Genomic DNA, 20,378 nt, shown 5'->3' with positions numbered 1-20,378 from the left:
GCCAATAAAAGGCTAATGAGGCACCAACACCACATGAATCAATATGAAGGTATTTGGCTTTATGGTTAGAGATTGGAGATTGCATGGGTGTGTGCTAACCAGCTAATATAACTTCCTGAGGCCTGGACTTTTGCTTGGTGTGCATTTTTTATTTCTCCTATTTGGGATTAGTAAGACCTATAAAGTATTAAAAACTGAACTTTTGTTTTAGTTTTTGCAAAAAACAATGTCCTCATATGAGGCCAAAATGCCAGAGTTTTAAAAAAATAAGTATCATGGTGCAGAGAAGCATGGTCTCAAGAGGATAATCCAATCCAACCCAATCCAATGAGACAAATAATGATTGAATTTCTTCATTTACTAGCATTTATTTAGCATACAGTCAGTGTGGCATGCCAACACACATAACAGACATGTGCAGTTATTCACAGAATAAAACTAAAACCATGAAAGTAAAATAAAATAAAGCAGAATGCTGGAACCCGGCGTGTTTGGGTTATCAGTGGTGAGGCCATAATGTGGTCAAAGTTCATAGCTCAACATTATATTGCTGCACAGATAGAGCCATAATGGCCATGAGAAACATCACACACTCTTTATGTTTGCTGAAACCTTGGGACAAAAAAGCCCAATACTACACGGGTAGGCTTTAGGCTAAAAAACACCTACGCTACAACATAATACGTCTACTGACAACTAAGAAGAAAAGACCTACCCAGATAACATGCCCATGTGGGACCTGTATGGGTATCCCAGCTGGGAACCAGATTTGAAGTTTGGTTCATGGTTTCCATGTTGGCTCCACATTTGGATGCCCACCAGGGTCCCACCAGGATCAGTGAGGGGGTAAACATGGGCCTCATCTCGGTTGTACACTGCGCAAGGGGCCTAGATGGGACCCATGTAAGATTAGGGTGGGTTGTAACAATAGGACATTGGGTCCTAATAACAACCCATGCACAAACCCACTTTACGAGCCCATGCTCATCTGGAACCCACCTAGCCCGCCTGGAACCCATGGGAGCCCAATATGAGCATGTTGGCTGAGTTATAACTTTTCTTGCCACTTGGTCTTTAAATTACATAAACATATGATGATGAAAAGAGACACTAAATTCAAACAGAATAGGTGCAAATTATCTTAAGTAATATTACTTTTAATTCGGCCTGCAGAAAGATATCAGAATCAGAGGTTTAGATCTGACTGATACTTTAAAACAATATTTGATGACGTACATATATTCTAATACTATATTAGGTCACTTTTTTCTTTTTTTTATACTCTTTACTGCATTTGTAACCACCCTACAGAAATAAATATTCTAGTTATTTCGCATCCTAATGTCTATATTTTATAAATATCCATGGATCAGATCAGAACTGGCATCAGTATATACGTATATGAAAAATGTGGGATATCAGCATCGGCCCACAATTCCCATAGCATTGGTGCATCCCTCATATTAATGTACAATGTTCTTTTTTCAACCATTTCTGACATATGCACTACATGCTTGGAGTCCTTAGCTACTGTGTAAGAAGATACAGTGCGGTCCATTAGAAAACCTATTAGTGCCATACTTTGAGAAAGCAACGACATGGCTGCTGACACACACCTTGGTGTTTTTTGCATATCCCTCAGGTTGCGTCCTCCTGAGCCTCGCTGAGATCACTGCAGTCTAGGCGTTATCACCACCACTTAATCCAATTATTCAGAGTTTCTAATCCAATCCACACATAACATACAATGAAGCTTGGCAGAGAGTGAAGACGTCCACCGTAGGAACACAGAAAAGTCCATTAAAGGCACAGTGCAAACTTTTCACACGTGTAAACTCATGGAGAGCAGTAATAGGCCAAAGCAGTGAACGGAAGCTCCTTCCAGCAAAAACGGAAGAGAGGCTGTATATGTCTGTTGTCTTTCATAGTCCACTGTCGTGCTCCTCACTTCTCCCGCAGCAGGTAGAAAACCACAGCCTTCAGGTAGTGCACGCATGCGCAGGCCCCTGCCACTAACCAATGAGAGCGGAAGCTGGGGTCCGTGTTGACGACACATTTTGTGATATCAGTCTGAGAGAAAGGAGACAAAAGCACATTGATATTAGAAACAGGATTTTTCATCTTCTTGCTTGATCTTTTTTTTAACATTGTGTTTAAAAGTATTCGCCCCCTTTAAGTGGTGGATTCTGCTTTGGATGCACTCTTTGCTAATACAGGCATTCAGTTACAAGCTAGAACCGCCACTGGCTCAAACCTCAAGCTCACTGAAAGTCCACTTTTCCCCACAGTTTTCAAATCCTAATTTTTCTGATATATAATAATAATGAACGAGGAACATGCCTGAAGCCTCTCCTCCCAATCTAACGTCCAATAAATCGTGTGTCTACCTTGTTCACTTGTCTTTGACAAGTCTTCGCAACCTTCAACCTCCCCATCTTCCCCCTTTAACTCAATCATCTCTCCTTTCTGCCTCTACTTACTAGAGAGGAGAGACTGGTTTCCCACCACAAGCAGAAGCCACCTAAACTTCAGCCCAAAGTTCTCAAGAGTTGTCTCCCCTCTCTTCAGTCTTCTCCCATGGAGAAGTAGGCTAAACTAGCTCTATTTTACATTCCAGTGATATGTATATTATGCACTCTGTATGGTGTTGATTTTTATGGGGTTGCATTTGTATGTATTTTCAAAAGCACTAATTTTACCACAATTCCTTATATGAGTGTCCTTGGCTAGCTAAGTGATTCTGACTCTGATCCATTTGAGCCATTTATTAAATGTCTTTCACCAACTAAAAAAAATGTTGTTTTGACAACACTAATAAGTATATAAGAAGTAAATGCAGTCAGTGTTCAGCTATGTGCTTTCTTAGCCAAAGCCAACAAAGAGTAATCTAAGCCACTTTTATTTTAGCACACAGTGTTGTCGAGGGTCTGGGGATTGAAAGGCTGTAAGTGGCCCATTTTAGGATATGGGAAACCACTTCAAAGTGCCTTTGGTTTGGATTTGGAGTGGCAGAGGCAAGCATTTCAGCACTCAGCACAGCTGATAGGGAAAGAACTGAGTGGTGACAAAGTAGCAGGAACGTACATCTTTATCAAAGGCAAATTCCACTAGCAAAACAGCATGACCTTCAGATCGTGCACTACACACAACTCCAGGAGTATGAAATGAAATTGACCTGAGGCCAAAAAAAAAGGCTGTACAATATTGTGTTTGTTATCAGTTGTTGCAAAACTATCCCGTGTTGAAAGGTTGACTGCAATATGCTAAAAGGCCACTAGCTTGGAGGTAAACAGTATGCCGATATTTTGCAATTATTTGCATTTTTATTTTTTTTTTGTTTGTCAATTTTTGCACTTTTTGGTGCTGCCAATTAACCCACCCGTTCTTAGCTTCCCTAGCATTAGCAATGCTCCTGACACTAGAAGGGTAAGTACTTAACATGGTCCCTGGCTCCACCGCACCAGCCAAGAGATGCCTATGCCAGCCAGCATCGCTTTAAGAGTATTGAGGGAAGAGAGAGCCATGATGGCTAATTGTGCTCTCTCTGACTCTGGATGCTGATGGCAAAGGAGCATTGCTCGGTATTCAAAATATGCCTTTCTGAGTTGATATGTGGTTTTCTCAGTATCTGAGAAATATTGCATCAAAATTTCAAAATATTGCAATACATCATGTATTGTGAAACTGTCTTTTTACGTATTGTGATATAATATTTTTGGCATATCGCCCTACTCTACTAACCGATCACTGAATTCTTTATTTTGGTGGTGGTTGAAGAACATTCAAACCTAACCAAATGACCCAGTGCACCATCCAACACTTCCTGATCTGGTCCATATTATGCAGCCTTGCTTGGAAACCAGCATGTAACAATAATTTCTTTCTTTGAAGCTGCCAAACTTTTGCTGCTCACACAACACTCTAACAGAACACAATTTCACGGCCTGATAATCAGAGGTTGGACATTTCAGTGGGAAACTCACACCCACTGTGGGCCGAAAGGGAAGAGAGGAGCCACTGGGAGGTGTGGACATTGTTAATTAAGAAATCCTTCATCATAATGAAGCTTAAATAAGTCCACTCAGCAATACATGTGTATGTGTGCGCCAATGTGTGTGTGTGTGGTCCTTTATTCATCTCAAAGGACTCATCAGTAAAGTGGAACACACACAGATGCACGTAGGCAGAACCACACACCAAGAAGTTCAAACTAGGCCTGTCACTATTGATTACATTTGCAATTTAGAGGGTTATCAGCTCAATGATTTTCATGATTAATTAAGTAATCAGATGTTTAAAAAAGGTCAAGCAATACAAATGAGAACACGAAGAAACCATAAATAGCCTTTCCAAGATTCCAGAATACAGGAATGTGCTTGCAAAATATCAGTCTTATTGAATTAAAGTAATAAAATAACGATTATTCTGCATCCATTTATTTTGGCCCAGGGTCAAAGGTCATTTCTAAAGTGACTTTAGTGTCCTTAGGGATTGTTCGTTAAGGTAGTAGGTTCATTAAGTGAGTATGTAATTCACTTTTCGTCATTTTTATCATTTCATTTGATTTGGTAATTTATTTTCTATGTTATTTTTTGTGCTACAGAGAAACCATTTATTGGACTGGTTTATGCACAGACAGCACTGCACTCAACGGCATGATATTGCATGTAACCACCAAGTTTAACTCATAGAGTCTCATAATTGTACAATAATATATAAGCAATATTGTATAACCAATATTGTACACTGGATAATAGGCGAAACCACCACATTGGGGCCAAGCTATGCGGAAGAGGTAAAGTTCTTTCCATTTCTATTCCTGTTACTACTATTTTTTACCTTCCCGTCAACAACATCATTTTCATAAAACATTTTCATAAAATTAGGTTTCTTCCTTAACCCCTTAAAAAGCCAATGGGTTGCCAGTAGGCCGGAAGTGTTATTACAAGCTTCTATTACCAAGTAATAAATGCCAATAATGTCCAACAATACCTTATATGTCCGAAATGGCAACTTCACAGAAGAAGACAAAATCTTCTTAAATGGAAGTGTAAAAAGACCATATTCTATGTCTATTGATTCATGTGTCATGAAAAACATGTCTCTCCATTTTTTTTTACACAATTTGAATTCAGCAGCTGTACTTTATAGTCTACGAAAATCTAGTGATAACTAGACCAACAGACACTGCTCAGAAGACTTTTTTTCTCTTAAACTTTACCATTTTAGAGACTTGCAACTAATAACTACTGGCTTATTAACCTCATATTAAATGATGGTTCATTTGAATTCTTACTTTTTAATCAAGCAATCCAGTTTAATCCAGTTACCAAAATAACATACACATTCACACAAATGCTTTCTACAATGCTCCCTTTGTGCTTTGCACTAATCAGACGACCCATGTATCTTCATTAAGTGCTTGTTTCATGCACACCTACATCAAGAAGCGCTTTTCAGGCTAGTCGGTGGGTGTGCCAGCTGAGTTCAGAAATAGCAGTGATCCTGACATTCCCCAGCAGAACACCTTGAAAAATGTAGACAATGACTTTGCCTGCAGCAACTTTTCACATTTACTTCCCATTCAATTAGTCTCTCCACACTGGAAACACCAGCAAAGTCTCTTATAAAAAGCTGTGATGAATGGCTATGAAATTGCTACCTTTGTTCCTAATTACCTTGAATTGACAGAGTAGTTTTCGATGTACTTATTTTATTTATTTTATTTTATTTATATATATTATTTTATTATAATTTCAAACATTTATTACAAATTCACATGAAGACATATATTTCTGCAGCTCCATTTGTCCAGTGTAGATGAAAATGCATCTCATACCTTTACTGAAAAAGCTGAAAGCCAACACCACACTATTGCTAATACACACTATTGCTAATATTGCTTTACTACAGCAGTTTCTACAGTTACTCACTGTGCTGAGGTTTCCTTGTGTTTCTGAACGTTTCATTGTGTTTCTGAACCACATTATCATTATTAATAATGTGGATTTTACTGTGGATTCGCTCTAACTGTGTGGATGCAAATTCATAGTCAAAGTCAGTTTTCACACCCCATGCTCCTTCATCAGTACAAAAACTTTTTTTCTTAATTATTCAATAAGAATTAACTGCAAAAGTACTGGTGGATTATATGGTGGATCAATGAACCACTAACTGAAAATGAAGGAATTGTTACACATGCATTAGTTAATGTAGGACAAATATTAAACTATTAAGTAATATTATAAAGTATGTGTTATACAAAGTATGTATACATATAGAAACAAAAGTACTTGGACACCTGCTTATTTATTGTTTCTTCTGAAATCAAGGGTATAAACTAGGGGTATTCATGCTTTTGTTGGAATCATGCTTTTGTCTTTACTGTTCAGGGAGGGCATTTTACTAGATTTTGGAGCATTGCTGTGAGGATCTGATTGCATTCAGTGACAAGAGCATTTGTGAGGTCGGGATGCTGGATAATCAGCACCTTCATCATCCCCAACTTCCCAAATGCTCCCAAAAGAATTTGACGAAGCACCATCATCATTCCAGAGTACATAGTTCATTCGTGTCAGCAGTGGGTGCAGCTTAAAGTTGCTGAATGCAAGAAAGGGTGACCATAAACATTCAGACATATAGTGTATATAAAACACAAAGGGACATGAAAACATTACTACAATTTCTGCTTTACATCAACTACACTCTGCCAACCTCCACCAACCCCTCAGGCCCACAGGGTGCAACCAGCATCTACACTAAAGATTCTAATATAGTAATAATATTGACCTAAAATGATCAAATCATCAAATTTAGCATGACCCATTTCATATACACTGGCAATATCTCACTTAATGTCACTTAATGGTAGAAACCATTACAGACAAATCAGACCTGACTAGCAGGCCTCTCAGCAGAAAAAACACTCACGCCTATGAGACATGCAGGATTGTGCCCAGTACAAACACCAGCATGTACAGACACAGTCTATTATTCAGCATACTGTACGCACATACACACACACACAAACAACTGGGCGTGTTGTCTTAGAGAGTATGGTTAACGTTGCTCTTCCCACTAAGCACTTTGTGGAAGCTGTAGTTTTTGGCCACAGCATAAGCAAGACAAAGGCCTGCTGTTTTTCTGACTCTTATATATGACTGCAATATATGACACACAATCACATCCTCTACAGATGTTATGGGGTCTATCCACCATACAAACATACCGCACATACCACACAGCAGGGGAGACCACAGACTCAATACAACATGGATAAACATTCCCACTATCGCAGCAAAAGCTCCAGCAAGTTATATCAAACTTGGGGCCCCTTGTAGTGCATATCTGAACTTCCCCAAGTTACAATGAATTCACTGTGACTGGGAATGTTTTGGGACAATGGAGGCCATTTTCATGATGTAAACTTTCTATTATTACTTTACTTAGTAAGGTGTAAGTGCAGTAGTAAGTGCATTTAGTTATTGTGCAACCCGTATCCCAAAAAAACAAAGTCATGCTTACTTTTAGCCATCTATTAATCTAGATTAAAAGAGCTTAATTAGACTCTCAACTCAAACACAGATTCAGTGAGAGCATAGATTCTTACCCAGCCTCCTCTCCTTTTTAACCAGGACACCAGACTCTTGCGGACAAACTCGCCCATGCAGTCAACAATTGTGTGCACCATGGCTGGGTGCCCATGCCGGACACAGTCCACTGCCAGAGCTCCAGCCACGGCATAGAGAGAGACGACCTTACCCCATGTTACTCCTGACAAAAAAAAAAAAAAAGAGACAGAAAGAGGAAGAGAGAGAGAGAGAGTTAGTTTGACACATCTCACAAAACCTTTGTATTGTCATGCAAAAACCCTGTATCTCCAAAATGGCAATTTGAAGTCAATGTTTGTAGCATTTCTATTGGTTCATTCATCAAAGAAGTTTGATACAATGTAAAAAAGAACTGTCAGATTACTGTCAAATTATGTCATAAAAAGTGAAATGTGCAAAAATGTACAAAAGAAGACATAAAGATATGGCAAAAAAGGAGAAAAAAGTGTGCAACAATATACTGTACATTTAAAAAATGGTATGTGGTATATTTTCTTACGCCACAACCACACTGAAAAAGAGTCAGCATATACTGACTTTGCTACTGTAACAAAAAAAAAATCTTGTAGGTGGAACAGAACTAAAATGCTTCCCTGTTCATAGCTTAAGCTCAAGCTTAGCTTATTTTTTATGAATTTGTAATGAGTATTTTCAAATCAGAATGCTTCCACTTGTACCAGAGTATATACTTAAGACAGTAATGCACTTTTTACTCATATAGACTATAATAATCAGCATCAAGTTTCTAATCCTTTTCTGGGTTTAATTTCATTTTGTACAATGGGAACAGTATCTGTACTGCTTTTTGACTGTTCACACATCTGACGTTACAGTTTAAGCAGTCCATTTTACACCAGAAGGATCCAAAACAAAAGGTCCAGATAGAGCCTAGATAAACCTCTAATGTTGACAGATGCTGGGTGTAGGTAGTTCCACTGCAGTTCTACAGGAAACTAACTCTCGGTACATGTCAGTACTTTTCCACTTCTACTCAAGTTCATTTTATTCAGGTTATTAATTAATTAAAGAAAAGATTTTCATGTATGGGTTTAGGCTACACTGTTAAAAATAAAAGAATCACCATAGAGCCATACAGAACACCGGAACTACTGTTGATTCCATAAACAAATTTGCAGTAGAGATGTGTGAGAGTGAAGAATGTTTTTAAACCTTTAAACAAGGTTCTTCACATTCACGCATCTCTATACTACAGACAGGGTTCTTCTTCAGTGGTTCTTCTGGCATGGCTCAAACCCATCTGAAGCACCTTTATTGTTAAGAATGTACTCCACACCTCTTTGGATCATATTTCACACACTGAACAGTCATGTTTCATGACTCATAATAGACAACAAGGTGTTTCCCAAACCACTGCAATTAAATCTTTATCTCCAGTATCTCTGTAGACATTGCGTGAGCTTAGCTTCAGGGGTGTAACAACCAGTGAGTGTTTGTGTGGGTGTGCACATGAATGGATTTGTGCGTGACAACGCTGCTGCCAGGTAAATTGGCCCACTGGAGGATGGGTAAACGTGTTGGAGCGTTTGTCCCCTTCATCAGAAACTAAGCCAGAGAGGGATTACATAACAGTCAGGGGAGCTGTAGAGTTACCTAAAACAGGGGCAACCGCTGTTTTCCCCACATAACCTCCAGCCTCCTTCTATCTAAGATGCTTTAATCCGTCACACTGACAGCTAAACAACCATCACAACAACCTGTACTGATGATGTGAGTACAGATAATGTACCGTCAATGTTGTTAGAAAGCCTTTCCACCCTTTTCTCCCTAATATTGTAAGGCTGATTTCCACCCATCATGTGATACTATTAGTGTTGAGAGTGTGAAGGTTGGAACGTGCTTCCACCGATACTTATGGATGCCATCAATCATCTCAGCATGCTTGGAGGAAAACGTTAACTAAAGCACATGTCAGTTGACATCACAGTGAGTGATGAGGGAGAGGAAGGGCCATCCTGACCACCGGAAAGAGCTGTCTTGGGCCGACCAGTGGCAAAATTCTGATGACAGGGCCAATGCTTAGGCAGTTGCTTCAAACTTATGAGACTGTATTTATAGAAAGTAATTTGGGGCCTATTCATTTTAAATCGCTCACAGAGTGTGAAACAAAGCTGGAATTTACAAGGTTTTCAAAGGTGCCAATGAACTTTTTTTATTCCAATTGATAGTAATTAAATCTTTATAATACATGAAAAAATATATTCAATGCACCATATATTGAAAATGATCATTCTGATTATAAAGAAGGATATAGAATGTACAGAGCCCCACTAGTGACATTTCACATAAATAAAACTAAGTAGTGGCCACAACTTAGTAAGGCCTGGGAACAAGATCCTACATTGTGGCCATGACTTAGTAGGATGAGAACTCATTCCAATGTCTTACTAAGTCATGGCCATGCCTTAATAATCTTGTTCCCACGTCTTACTAAGTTATGGCAACAACTTTAGCTTTGTTTATGTGGGATGTCACCAGCAGAGTTTAATAAGTAAGTATAGTAATCTAGCAGTCTTATGGCTTTTTGCTTAGCAAAAAGAATACATTCTAAAATAATGTCATTCTGTGATATGCGATGTAAAACACCTTGATATTTGTAGCATATTCATATTTGTGCTTTTTCAGCCACACAAAAAAAAAGTGATATTAAGTGTTAAATTGACTTGATTTGAATGCGATTTGAATCTGTTATATCGCCACTAATTTGCCTTTAGTTATTTTTGCGTTGATATAATACATGTCATTCATGAAGAAATGTACATTTGAGTAAAGTATATTGAGTAAATTCAAACTGCAGGGTTATGTAACAAAAAACAAATAAGCGGGTGAATATGAAGCTGGCATTTCCAGCATACCAAAGAAGCAGCAGAGAGGGGAAGCAGCAGCAGACAGATAGAGTCTGAGTGGGTGACCGTCCAGGCTTTGGAGTCAGAGATAAACAGTGTGGTTTGAAGTTTAGGTCAACCAGCAAACGCCCACGCTTTCCTCCCTCTCTAATGAGCTCAAAACGGGTGAGTTTGAGCTTGATAAGCAAGTCAATAAATAGACACAACTGTCTGTACCAGAAATGTACAATTCATTAAACAAGACAAACACTGCTTTTGTGGAAGAGACTCCACAAAAGCATACACACAGAGACAAATACACACACTTTGCTAGCTATTCATTTAATTATGGTTAGTGACCTACTTGGGTTACAACAATGGTCCTTTCTGTATGAATGATCAGAACGTAAACAAGGATCGTACAGCGCTAAGGTGTCTTTTCATCCCAGGGGGTGTGTACAATGAGTATGGGGTTTCCACTGAACTCTCCAACACAATGAAACTAGACACTTGTTGTTGGCTGTAAGAGGCCTTTGGTAAAAACTGAAAAAAGAACTGCTGGTCAATTTCAGTACTGCAAGATTAGTACCTACTGAGTAGGTCCACTCAGGTATTTATGATATAGTTTTCTTGTTACACAAACATGAATGCCAGTGAGTGCATGACTCAGCTTTACTGCTGGATGGGAAAGATTAACACTGCACAGAGGCTGGATTCAATCAGACAGTTTCAAAGCACTCCCTTTCTTTAAAGAAGGTGATCTGTTTTAACTCCTTAATTAACAGGCGTGTTATTCAGTCATTATTCTAAAGGCTTATTATCCAGGTACTTGTTGTGTTAATCAGTAATGACTTAGACATGAGTATTTAAGATATGTAGTTATGAGGATGGAGGTCTTCAAAATGGTTTAAAGAAGCTCAGCTGTTCCATGTCTCTGCTCCTAAGCATGAACACAGGATTTCAGAAGTAATCCTCTGAATGCACTAGCTCTGAAATCATAGACAAACGCAATGGGGCTGTTCTTCCAAATTCTACACAGTCTGGAAACTTGGCCTGCTTTTGTTTATACTGTAAAATCCACCAAGTTCTCTAGCACTGTCAGAGTGTGTATATAACTGTAAAAAAGGGGTCCATTTTATCCTTCCCTAAAAGGAACAAAGCTTGATAATTCAGATAAATCACCTTTTAGAGCAGTGTAAAGGTCTAGTGCGGCGCATTCCACACTCGTTTGTGGTCCATTTGCTGTCTGAATGCTTGTAGAGTTTCTTCTAAATATGTCCATTACCTTCGTAGAGTCAAACAACGCCCATGGTATGCTAGTTGGCCCGAACATCTGATGCTATTGCTCCTTTTGTATATCCTCCACGTTATATGACTGAGTGGTTTGTGCTAATATTTGCTTTACTGACAAAGGAAAAAAACAAATGCACACATGGCAGATGGTTGCTTTCCTTAATGGTCAGCAAGAGATCAATAATCAGATAAGGGCAGGTTTTCTGACCGACCTGTGGAGAATATTTCCGCAGCTACAGCCAGGAAGGCATCAGAAACTACACTCTCTGAAGCCACAGTGATGTTCAGTTGCCGCGCCACGTTGCGGTACACATTTGGACGCAAGTATTCTAGTTCGTCACCTAGGAAACACACAGACAGAAAAGCAGAGAATTAACGTAGCATCACAGCGGTTCTGTGGGTTTCTAGGCCTTCAGGTGAGGCTTGGTTGATTTTTTGAGAAATAGAAATGTACATGCCTGTAAATGTCTTGTTAACACTCTTATTTCACCGTTATGTGAAAGGTTAAATTCTTAAAACGCAAACCCAAACACTACTCTTGTATAGTATCTAGGAAAATACAACTAAACAAGCCATTCAGGAGCTAGGCTGTAGGTGCAATCCAACAGATTAACCACCTAAATGCGTAGCCTAGACCAATTACATTTTGATTCCCATTGGGATAAAAACACTCCAGATATACACTAAATGTCACTCTTCTAGTTTAGTGGTGTTCAAACCTGGTCCTCCTGAGATCCTTCATTACCTGAATGAGGTATGCTAGATTATGGCTGGAGTTAAACTCTGTAGGTGGTAGCTCTCCATAAGCAGTATTGGGCACCTCTTTTCAAGGCCTTCTGATAAAAAAATATACTGCAGATTACTACAAGATTTTACCACTAACAGTATTTACTACATCTACTACTACATTTACTACACCATATGTCCAAATGTTTGTGGACACCCCTTCTAAGCAGATAAGCATGAACATATTGGCACCATGTCTAATGCCAGGCATGTGCCAGAGCGGGATAAACAAATAGCGGAATAGTGTTCTCTGGAATGATGGTGCTCCATCTTTTGGGATGAGTTGAGGAGTTGCGGATGAGGTTAAGGTGGTGATCATTCAACATCCTGACCTCACTAACGCTCTTGGCGCTGTATTCTTACCGCAATATTCCAAAATCTAGAAAGCCTTGTCTGTACAGTAGAGACAGTTACTCCAAAGAAAGCAGGATAAACTGTTGCTTTTTTAGCCTTGATTTCAGATATGACAATGAATGAGCAGTTCTAAATATTTTTGGCCATATAGTGCATGTATTTAATGTAGTCAGTTAGGAAGTCTTCCTAGAACACCTTCCTAGAAATGTGTATCTAAATCAGACACAGGTTGACTGAAATTAAACAGTGCTTTTTTACAGTGCTGCAGGGGTTAAGAAGGGTAAAGCGAGGGTGGGGAACCTGCAGCCAGCACAGATCTTCTCGATGATAAGAGCTGGAATGATTTTTTTTCCTTTGTCCACACAAAGCTTTTTCAGGAAACTGCGCCAAATATGTCCAAAACTGTCCAATTAAAAAAATTGGGCCCCCTTTTAGGGAAAACAAAGATTAGTCGATCCAGTACACAGACAGCTAAGACCATACAGCCACTCAGCTTACAGTCACATGGCATATGCAACCTCATATTATGCACACAGTCTCATACAGACTCAAAGAGAAATGTAGTGAACCTAAATGTCTCAGAGATCCTGTAGAAGGACATATATGGAGGTCTCAGTTTAGAATCATGTGATTTGAGGATTTACAGTCCATGTAGTTCAGTCCTTGAGAGAGAATGAAACATCCAAACCTGCCAAACTAGGTTTTTTGTTTCATTTATCAAAACCCGTAATTCCACAACTTTACAGGAGAAAGCCAAACCAATATTAACTGGGGTGTGTGTTACTGTAATGAGACTTTTTCAATCATCTTGGGCCATTTTAGTTGATCTATAAATTATTGCATGTTCACACCGTGTGACAGGAAGCTGTTTAGCCCATTGAACCATAGTTTATTTTTCTGTTATTAATCCTAGTACTGAAATTACCGTAAAGTATTTTGTGGAGTCCCATAGGGTTCTATTTTAGGGCCTATGAAAGTGATGTTACTTATGAGAGTACAGTAGATGAGGGCGAGCACCTGTGTGTGGGCCTATGTACAGGCTTTAAGGAGTTCAATAAAAGTTATTAGGATGAACCTGATCCTCCAAACATCTCTGAAAAAGTAAGAACCCATCAGTGGGTGAGGCCTACACATGGCTTGTAAAATGTGCTGTTGGCATTATGAAACCAACGGTTGTAAAGGAAACTCCAAGAGGGCAAAGAAGGAGAAGAATGCAGGGGGTGGCTATTGCACAATCTGGTCTGATCATGAGTTCTAACAGTCAAATACAGTTTTCATTACTTTAAAAGTTTGTAATGTTACTTTAGGAAATACTGAAAGGGTCCAGAAAATGCTTTGTTGTGGTCCTCACTGTGCCCACCACACCGACCCTGCCAGACTCATTTTCAACACAACACTAAACCAGGTTTCTGTTACCTATTAGAATGTACATCTGGGATAGGACTCGACCTCAAAATCAAAACAGGTACTGCTACAACCAGTTTTGCCCACACTCAGTGTTACATAATTCGGTTAATAGCATTTTTTGTTCACTGCTATGAATTATTCAGTCGCTACTATGAAAATATTATGGAAGCTACTTAAGAGGTTAACCATCTCATGAGAGTCATTATTCCCAAATGTATCAAAAAGACAAAAAATAGAACAAAAATATGAATAAAAAGCAAATAAGCAAACAAAATGTACCTAACCATAGAAGCACAGACGACACTTCTCCCAGCGACCCCCCTGAAGACAGCCCGTGTTCAGGCTTGGACCAACCGATTCCAGCACGGTTGAGCCTCGAGTGGATGTAGTCTCTGCACAGAACTTTAGACTGGGAGACGAGCTCCTTGTCGGTAGGAGAGCGGTCGAACACTTCCATCACTTCTGCTGCAAACACTGAGGAACGGCGCAGCATCTCCATGCCCTTCATGAGGGGCCGTGAGGGGGTGGAGGCTGGCACCTCTTGCCTCTGAAGAAAGGAGGGAACCACAATCTTGTGACTACACTCAGTTGTCAGGTTATTGGCTCACTGGCCACTTTGTCAGGTACATCTACCACACACAGATATCTATCAGCCCACCTCTTCCCTGCCCACTGGTGGAAAGAGACCACCATAAGATCACTGCTGACTGCTGCTGCTGCTGCTGTTTGAGTGGTGGCTCATTCTCAGCACAGGGACACTGACATTGCCGTGTCTTGTAGGAGTTTATAAGGCACTGCACTGTGCTGGGTTAAGAACAGTCCACTGAGTCCACCAGAGACTGACCACTAGTGAAGGGAGAGAGGATGATAACACAAATTGCCAATAGATAATCTACAGTCTCTATGTACCAATGAGACAGGTGTTTCCCAAAAATTGGGCAGTAAGTGGGACATCTGATTTCCACGTCCCAGTCAAGGTCTGTTACTGAGGCACAGAGGTCAGCAGTCTGCTGCCGGACCGTATCATCTGCAGCTCCAGATCTACGCTATACAGCCCATTGTTCTCACAGAACTTCTCATCGTAGATCATCTTCTCGGAGCTGAAGATCACAAATCTCAGAGAGACAACCCCCTGCAGCTGGTCGCACTTTCTGTGATCCGCCTACTTAAACTTCAGGTTTATACGCAGTGTTCTGCCTGACTCACCTCCCTTTTGTCCCAAGCCCCCTTTCCAGCTGACCTGATCTTCAGGGGTCGTCCACTGGCGCTGATGGAGATGGAGACGGAGACGCGCAGAGAGAGCTGTTGATATTAAAGTCCCAGCTCTGTGAACAAACTCCCCACGTCCGACATTTTAAGCATTGTTGCTGAATGGAGAGGGATTCCTCGCCTACCAAGGGCTGACTGCAGCCTTTATTACGAGTCCTTTCGTCCTAAATCCTTCGGCTGAGCTGCGCTCTCGGCTTCGCAGCTCCAGTGAGGAGCGCAGGAGGAGAAGTTTCCTTCTATGGCCAAGCAGCCAGGGAGTTTATGCACTGGGCGGAGTCACATCACAGTCAGGCCCCGCCCCCTTCGGCGCCCGAAGGGCCGGTTCAGTTCACACGAAAAATGCTCATCCAGGCAGAAAACTTCAGACTTCAGACGAAGCCATTTTAACAATTCTGAACAACAGAAGCGTTTAGCATTAACATCTGCCTTGTATTCATGTCATGGACCCAATGAGGTGCCCCTTTAAGACCTGTTGCCACTCCAAAATGTAGCTAAAATTCATTCATTTTTTTTTTTTTTAAATAATATGTCAAAAATTACATGGATTGAATTTTATACATTGTTCTGTAATGTAATTAGCAATGTGACTTTCTTTGGGGTTAAATATGGGGTTATATGCCCTGATGATCAGATAACACATTTATTTATTTATTTACAACCCTGTTATATTGCCTCAGAATGATACACCTCCTTTTTCCTTTTATGGTGGGCTTGTGCACAAAAAAAGATAAGCTCTGTATTTATTAGGCTTGTTTACGTCACTAAGACCTACAGTAGTTGCCTTGCCTTGCTTTGCCTAACCCAGCCTTGCCTTGCCTAGCCTATCGTAGCTTTTAGCACTGGATAGTGTTGCTGTCCTCTCTGGGTTCTCTGGGTCATTACCTAGTGGAAGCCGTCGTGCAGCCATTGTGGCTGTCCTTGCGACTCTCCCCATGGCCGTCGCACGGATGGCCGAATTGGTGCTTCCTCCAGCCAGTCCTTCTCCAAGCTTTTAGCCTATATCTAACTTATATTTCCCCCCAAAGTAGCCACTGCGCTTTGCCTCCACATGCTTCCGCTGGCGGGCTGGGTGTATGTAATGAGCCTAAACTGTTACAAAACAGTTTTGAGGTTTGAGAATTGGCCCGTTTTACAGTTTCGTGATATGTAACTGGATTAGTAATGTACACTATGTTATTAACCTGTTTATAAGGCTGCTACAGTCTACTGTACAAGCAGAAGGAAGATCATTGCACTTGTTCTTGCATCACTGCACTGGTTGCCTGTTTCTTCTGCAACTGAATTTGAATTTCTTCTTGCAATGCTTTTTTTTTTTTTCTTCTGCAGCTTCCAGGTTGCCTTTTCCCTTTTTCATTGTTTTTATGAGCCTAGCTTGTTGTTATTATATGTAATTATTACTTCCTTCAGTTACATATTATCAAAAGGAATCCTGATTGTTAAAAGTGTTCATGTCTAATGCTACTTTAATACACAGTATAAACAAGGTGCAATATATTACTTCTTACTTCTACAGGGATTTTGTCTTTTTGTTCATGTATTTTGCTTGTTATTCACATTTATACACATGAAATTTAATAGTACTGGACATGTACACCATACTAAGCCTTGCTTGTCTTAACAATCAGGGTTCCATTACTTCCTTGTGGTGCTATGTGGCTACGTTTGCTTGTTTATTTAATTTATTTTCACTTCCATAGAACTCTAACAATAGGTTTCACTCGGTATCACTTCTTTAATAAAGGCAGGGGTTGTCCCACTAAGCCTTTTCACAAGACGAGTGTAACGGTTTGAAATAATTAATGCTACACACCCTGTTAAAAGAGAAAGTCATCTCGGTCACGTCACTATGGTGAAACACTTCTTCAGAAATTCTCTTTAGGATCTGCTTTGACATGCCCCGTAACAACCACTACATTACATTACTGTTAACAATAAAACACCTAGGCCTGCTTTTCCTAAATCATAGACAATGTTCTTGCAGATATGGGATGGCCAGCTGAAGACTCCACAGTGAAGCATGGTGAAACAGTAAAAGGGAAGAATAGCAAGACAGCGAGGACACAAAAAAGGAACCCATTTGAACAGAAACTAAACAAGAAGCAGTAAGCAGATTTTGTTGCAAACGTTAGCCAGCTTTCAGCCAAGTGTCAGAAGAAGAAATGAGTGCGCTGCTGCAGTTCCTCTTTGTTTGCTCGAGCTGTTTAAAACTTAATGTCGGTGAGAGGTCTGATGTGGTTAATGTACACAGGCACACGGATACCCTACGGCATTCCTCTAAAGCTGGGTACATGGACACACCAGAAAAACATTCGGTCAAGTTTTTGCTTGTGGGGATTTAAGTCAAGTTCACTGTTATAGCACTTTTAGCAATGGGCCTTGCCTTAAAGCACCTTTACAGAGATCTGGGTCAAAGGAAGCAAGCATTCCAGAGGCAACAGGTGGCAAAAAAAAACAACTCTCTTAGAGTAAAAGGAAGAAACCTTGAGAGGAGCCAAGACTCAAAAGGGGAAGCCAGCCTCATCTGTTCAACACTGAAAAGCACAAATGAGACCAAAGATGGAAGAATTAGATAACTAATTTACTAAACATATAGGAAAAACAAAAGAATATATAAATCTGGTTCCTCAGGGGTCTCAAGAATCTATAATTATTATTTTCCCAAAGTCTCAGTCTTAGTCCTCAGCCTTGCTCTCCTCTCGATGCAGAATGGATGGTCCTAAAAGTGGGTCAGATTTATGTTAGCATACCTCTGCCCAATCACAAGGTCAACATGGCTCCGCCCTCTCTTTGAGTCTAACACCCTGGCAAACTAATGCTAACGTAGAAGGCATCTTGGTGAACTAGCTAGCTCTGTCAGGGTGCTAGGTCTGCATAGTGCCCTTATGATGTTTATGTATATATGGGCTGGTAACTCAGTAAACCTCAGTAAACCCTCAACTCATAACCGCAACTCAAACTAAAAAGACAAATAACACAACTTCTCCGTCTCAAGGCTGTGTGCGTTGCCATGGCAACATAAAGCAATCTTGTTCGCCAGCGATAGAGGACTGTCAATCAGGCACTTTTATTAGAATATGAAGACCGCGTCTGATGATGTGCATTTTGGTGATTTTTGAGGATCGTTTTATCATATTTCTACTTTTTACTTCTGGCCTATGTATTTTTTCAGTTTCAAAATCAACCACTATCTTGAAACTCTGAACATCCAATAGATGGGCTATAATGACTATTAGGACAGTCTGCAGCTTGTAGTACATTCAATATAAACTGATAAGCAGATACACAGTGCTGAATGTTTCTCATTCCCTTTTCTATTAACTTAGCCTCACATCAAGAAGTCGGCACAGACAAAGAACTTTCAAGACTGTTGCCTTGGCAACCAGGGCAGACGTCCATGATGAGCAGGCAGATCATTTTGTACATAAGCTCTTAAAATACAAGCAGATTTGCTCCGCATTACTCTGTAACACTGTGAAAATAAGGCCTAATAAATGTCATATATATAGGATCGCACGTAACATTTAGGAATATGTATTTCAAGTCCTTCACAGAAGCATTCATAATCTTCACTGAACTGACAGCATGTCTGGTTCCGTTTCTCGGCCTGTTGGTTCTCCCTTGATGGTCCACATTTAGCCTATGAGTCAATTCCATCACACCTCGCTGTAATAGCAATTGCAATTGTCAGAATGAATCTTAAGGACCCTCACATTTATGGTGGTTATAGCTCCTGATTTCTCATTAGGAAGAAAACGACAGGCCTTTCTTCCTAATTCTCCTCGTGTTCTGTTGAAGAGAAGGAGTCAGTCTTTCTACTGAACCGCTGGCTGTGTCGTGGCTTGCATGAGAAATACCTGCAGGTTTTCTTGGCTTTGGCTTTATGGTGTCATTCCTCATCTCCATACACACAGTTACAGTGTACTCAGTATTGACAAGTCCCTCAGCCTGGATGTGTTAACTGATCTCAGTATTCTGCAAATACTGGACTCTGAGCTGCACATCTGACGCTGCACCATGACCACATCTTTGGACATAGTGTGTTCACAGTTATTGCGGCCTTAATATGAGGCCAGTCTTTTCTGTACAATGCTGCACCCTAGAGGGAGAAGTACATGGTAATGTGTATCAATCAAGAAATTCAAACAATTTGAAGCAAACCTTTGCTGAAATGACATACATATGTAGGACTGCCATATTATCAAGTTTTAGTCTTAAGTGATCAGTATTATTGGCAGTAGTAAAAGTATTTATTGTAAATAGTACTAATAACTACTGCTAATCATTTCCCTAGGTGTATTACTTGTAAAACTAATAGTACTGATAATAGGAGTAGTAGTTTTACAGTAGAGTACATGGTTAATGCATGTTCCCATACTTTTTATGTACATATTGTATTGTATTGTATGCGTGGCAATACACATTTGTATAATATACTGCACTCTTGCATTCATTAACATTTTATTTACATTAAATGTTATTATTAGCTCATGCAAATAATACAAAATAACCAAAATTAACAAAAATCTATTTTCTGTTAGAGCTTATTTAGGTGGAATAACCCCTATATAAACCGACCTGATAAAAATTATATTTTGGGGATGTAATTACATGACTATGACTAATAATGTGAATAATACAAACTAATATGTGAATTATACAAAGATTGCTAATGATGGTGGTACATCCACCTGTGAAACTTTCTGTCTACTTTTGTGGCAGATCCTTAGGTGTTATGGCCTGGCCCTTAATTTATGGACTGCTCTTCCTGTATCTCTCTATTTATGCATTTTGAAAAAAACTAAATTTTAAAGATGTT

The 20,378-nt window shown here is 39.8% G+C and overlaps 1 protein-coding gene across 2 annotated transcripts; it reads right to left on the bottom strand.

The window, feature by feature from the left end:
* Nucleotides 1-343: 343 nt before the first annotated feature.
* boka (BCL2 family apoptosis regulator BOK a) lies at nucleotides 344-19,467 on the bottom strand. 2 transcript variants are annotated; one of them, XM_072684073.1, is made up of 5 exons: nucleotides 19,417-19,467; nucleotides 14,573-14,840; nucleotides 11,959-12,087; nucleotides 7,610-7,773; nucleotides 344-2,070 (listed from the first exon to the last, which is right to left on the bottom strand). In XM_072684073.1, exons 2-5 carry the CDS (start codon nucleotides 14,799-14,801, stop codon nucleotides 1,945-1,947), a joined length of 648 nt encoding a protein of 215 aa, XP_072540174.1. In that variant the 5' UTR covers nucleotides 14,802-14,840; nucleotides 19,417-19,467; the 3' UTR covers nucleotides 344-1,944. The 2 variants fall into 2 exon arrangements, with proteins under 2 accessions (XP_072540174.1, XP_072540173.1); XM_072684072.1 differs by lacking the exon at nucleotides 19,417-19,467 and adding an exon at nucleotides 15,500-15,772.
* Between the last annotated feature and the right edge of the window lie 911 nt (nucleotides 19,468-20,378).

The sequence above is a fragment of the Salminus brasiliensis genome, chromosome 7, assembly GCF_030463535.1.
Source record: "Salminus brasiliensis chromosome 7, fSalBra1.hap2, whole genome shotgun sequence".
Taxonomy (NCBI): Eukaryota; Metazoa; Chordata; class Actinopteri; order Characiformes; family Bryconidae; genus Salminus; species Salminus brasiliensis.
This window is presented reverse-complemented; position numbering and strand designations above follow the sequence as displayed.

Coding starts and splice junctions, on each gene's coding strand:
- boka (XM_072684073.1), bottom strand. CDS start 14,801: ATGAAGGGCATGGAGATGCTGCGCCGTTCCTCAGTGTTTGCAGCAGAA. Junction 12,088..14,572: donor GTCTGTGCTTCTATGGTTAG/GTACATTTTGTT, acceptor TGTGTTTCCTAG/GTGACGAACTAGAATACTTG. Junction 7,774..11,958: donor TGCGGAAATATTCTCCACAG/GTCGGTCAGAAA, acceptor TTTTTTTGTCAG/GAGTAACATGGGGTAAGGTC.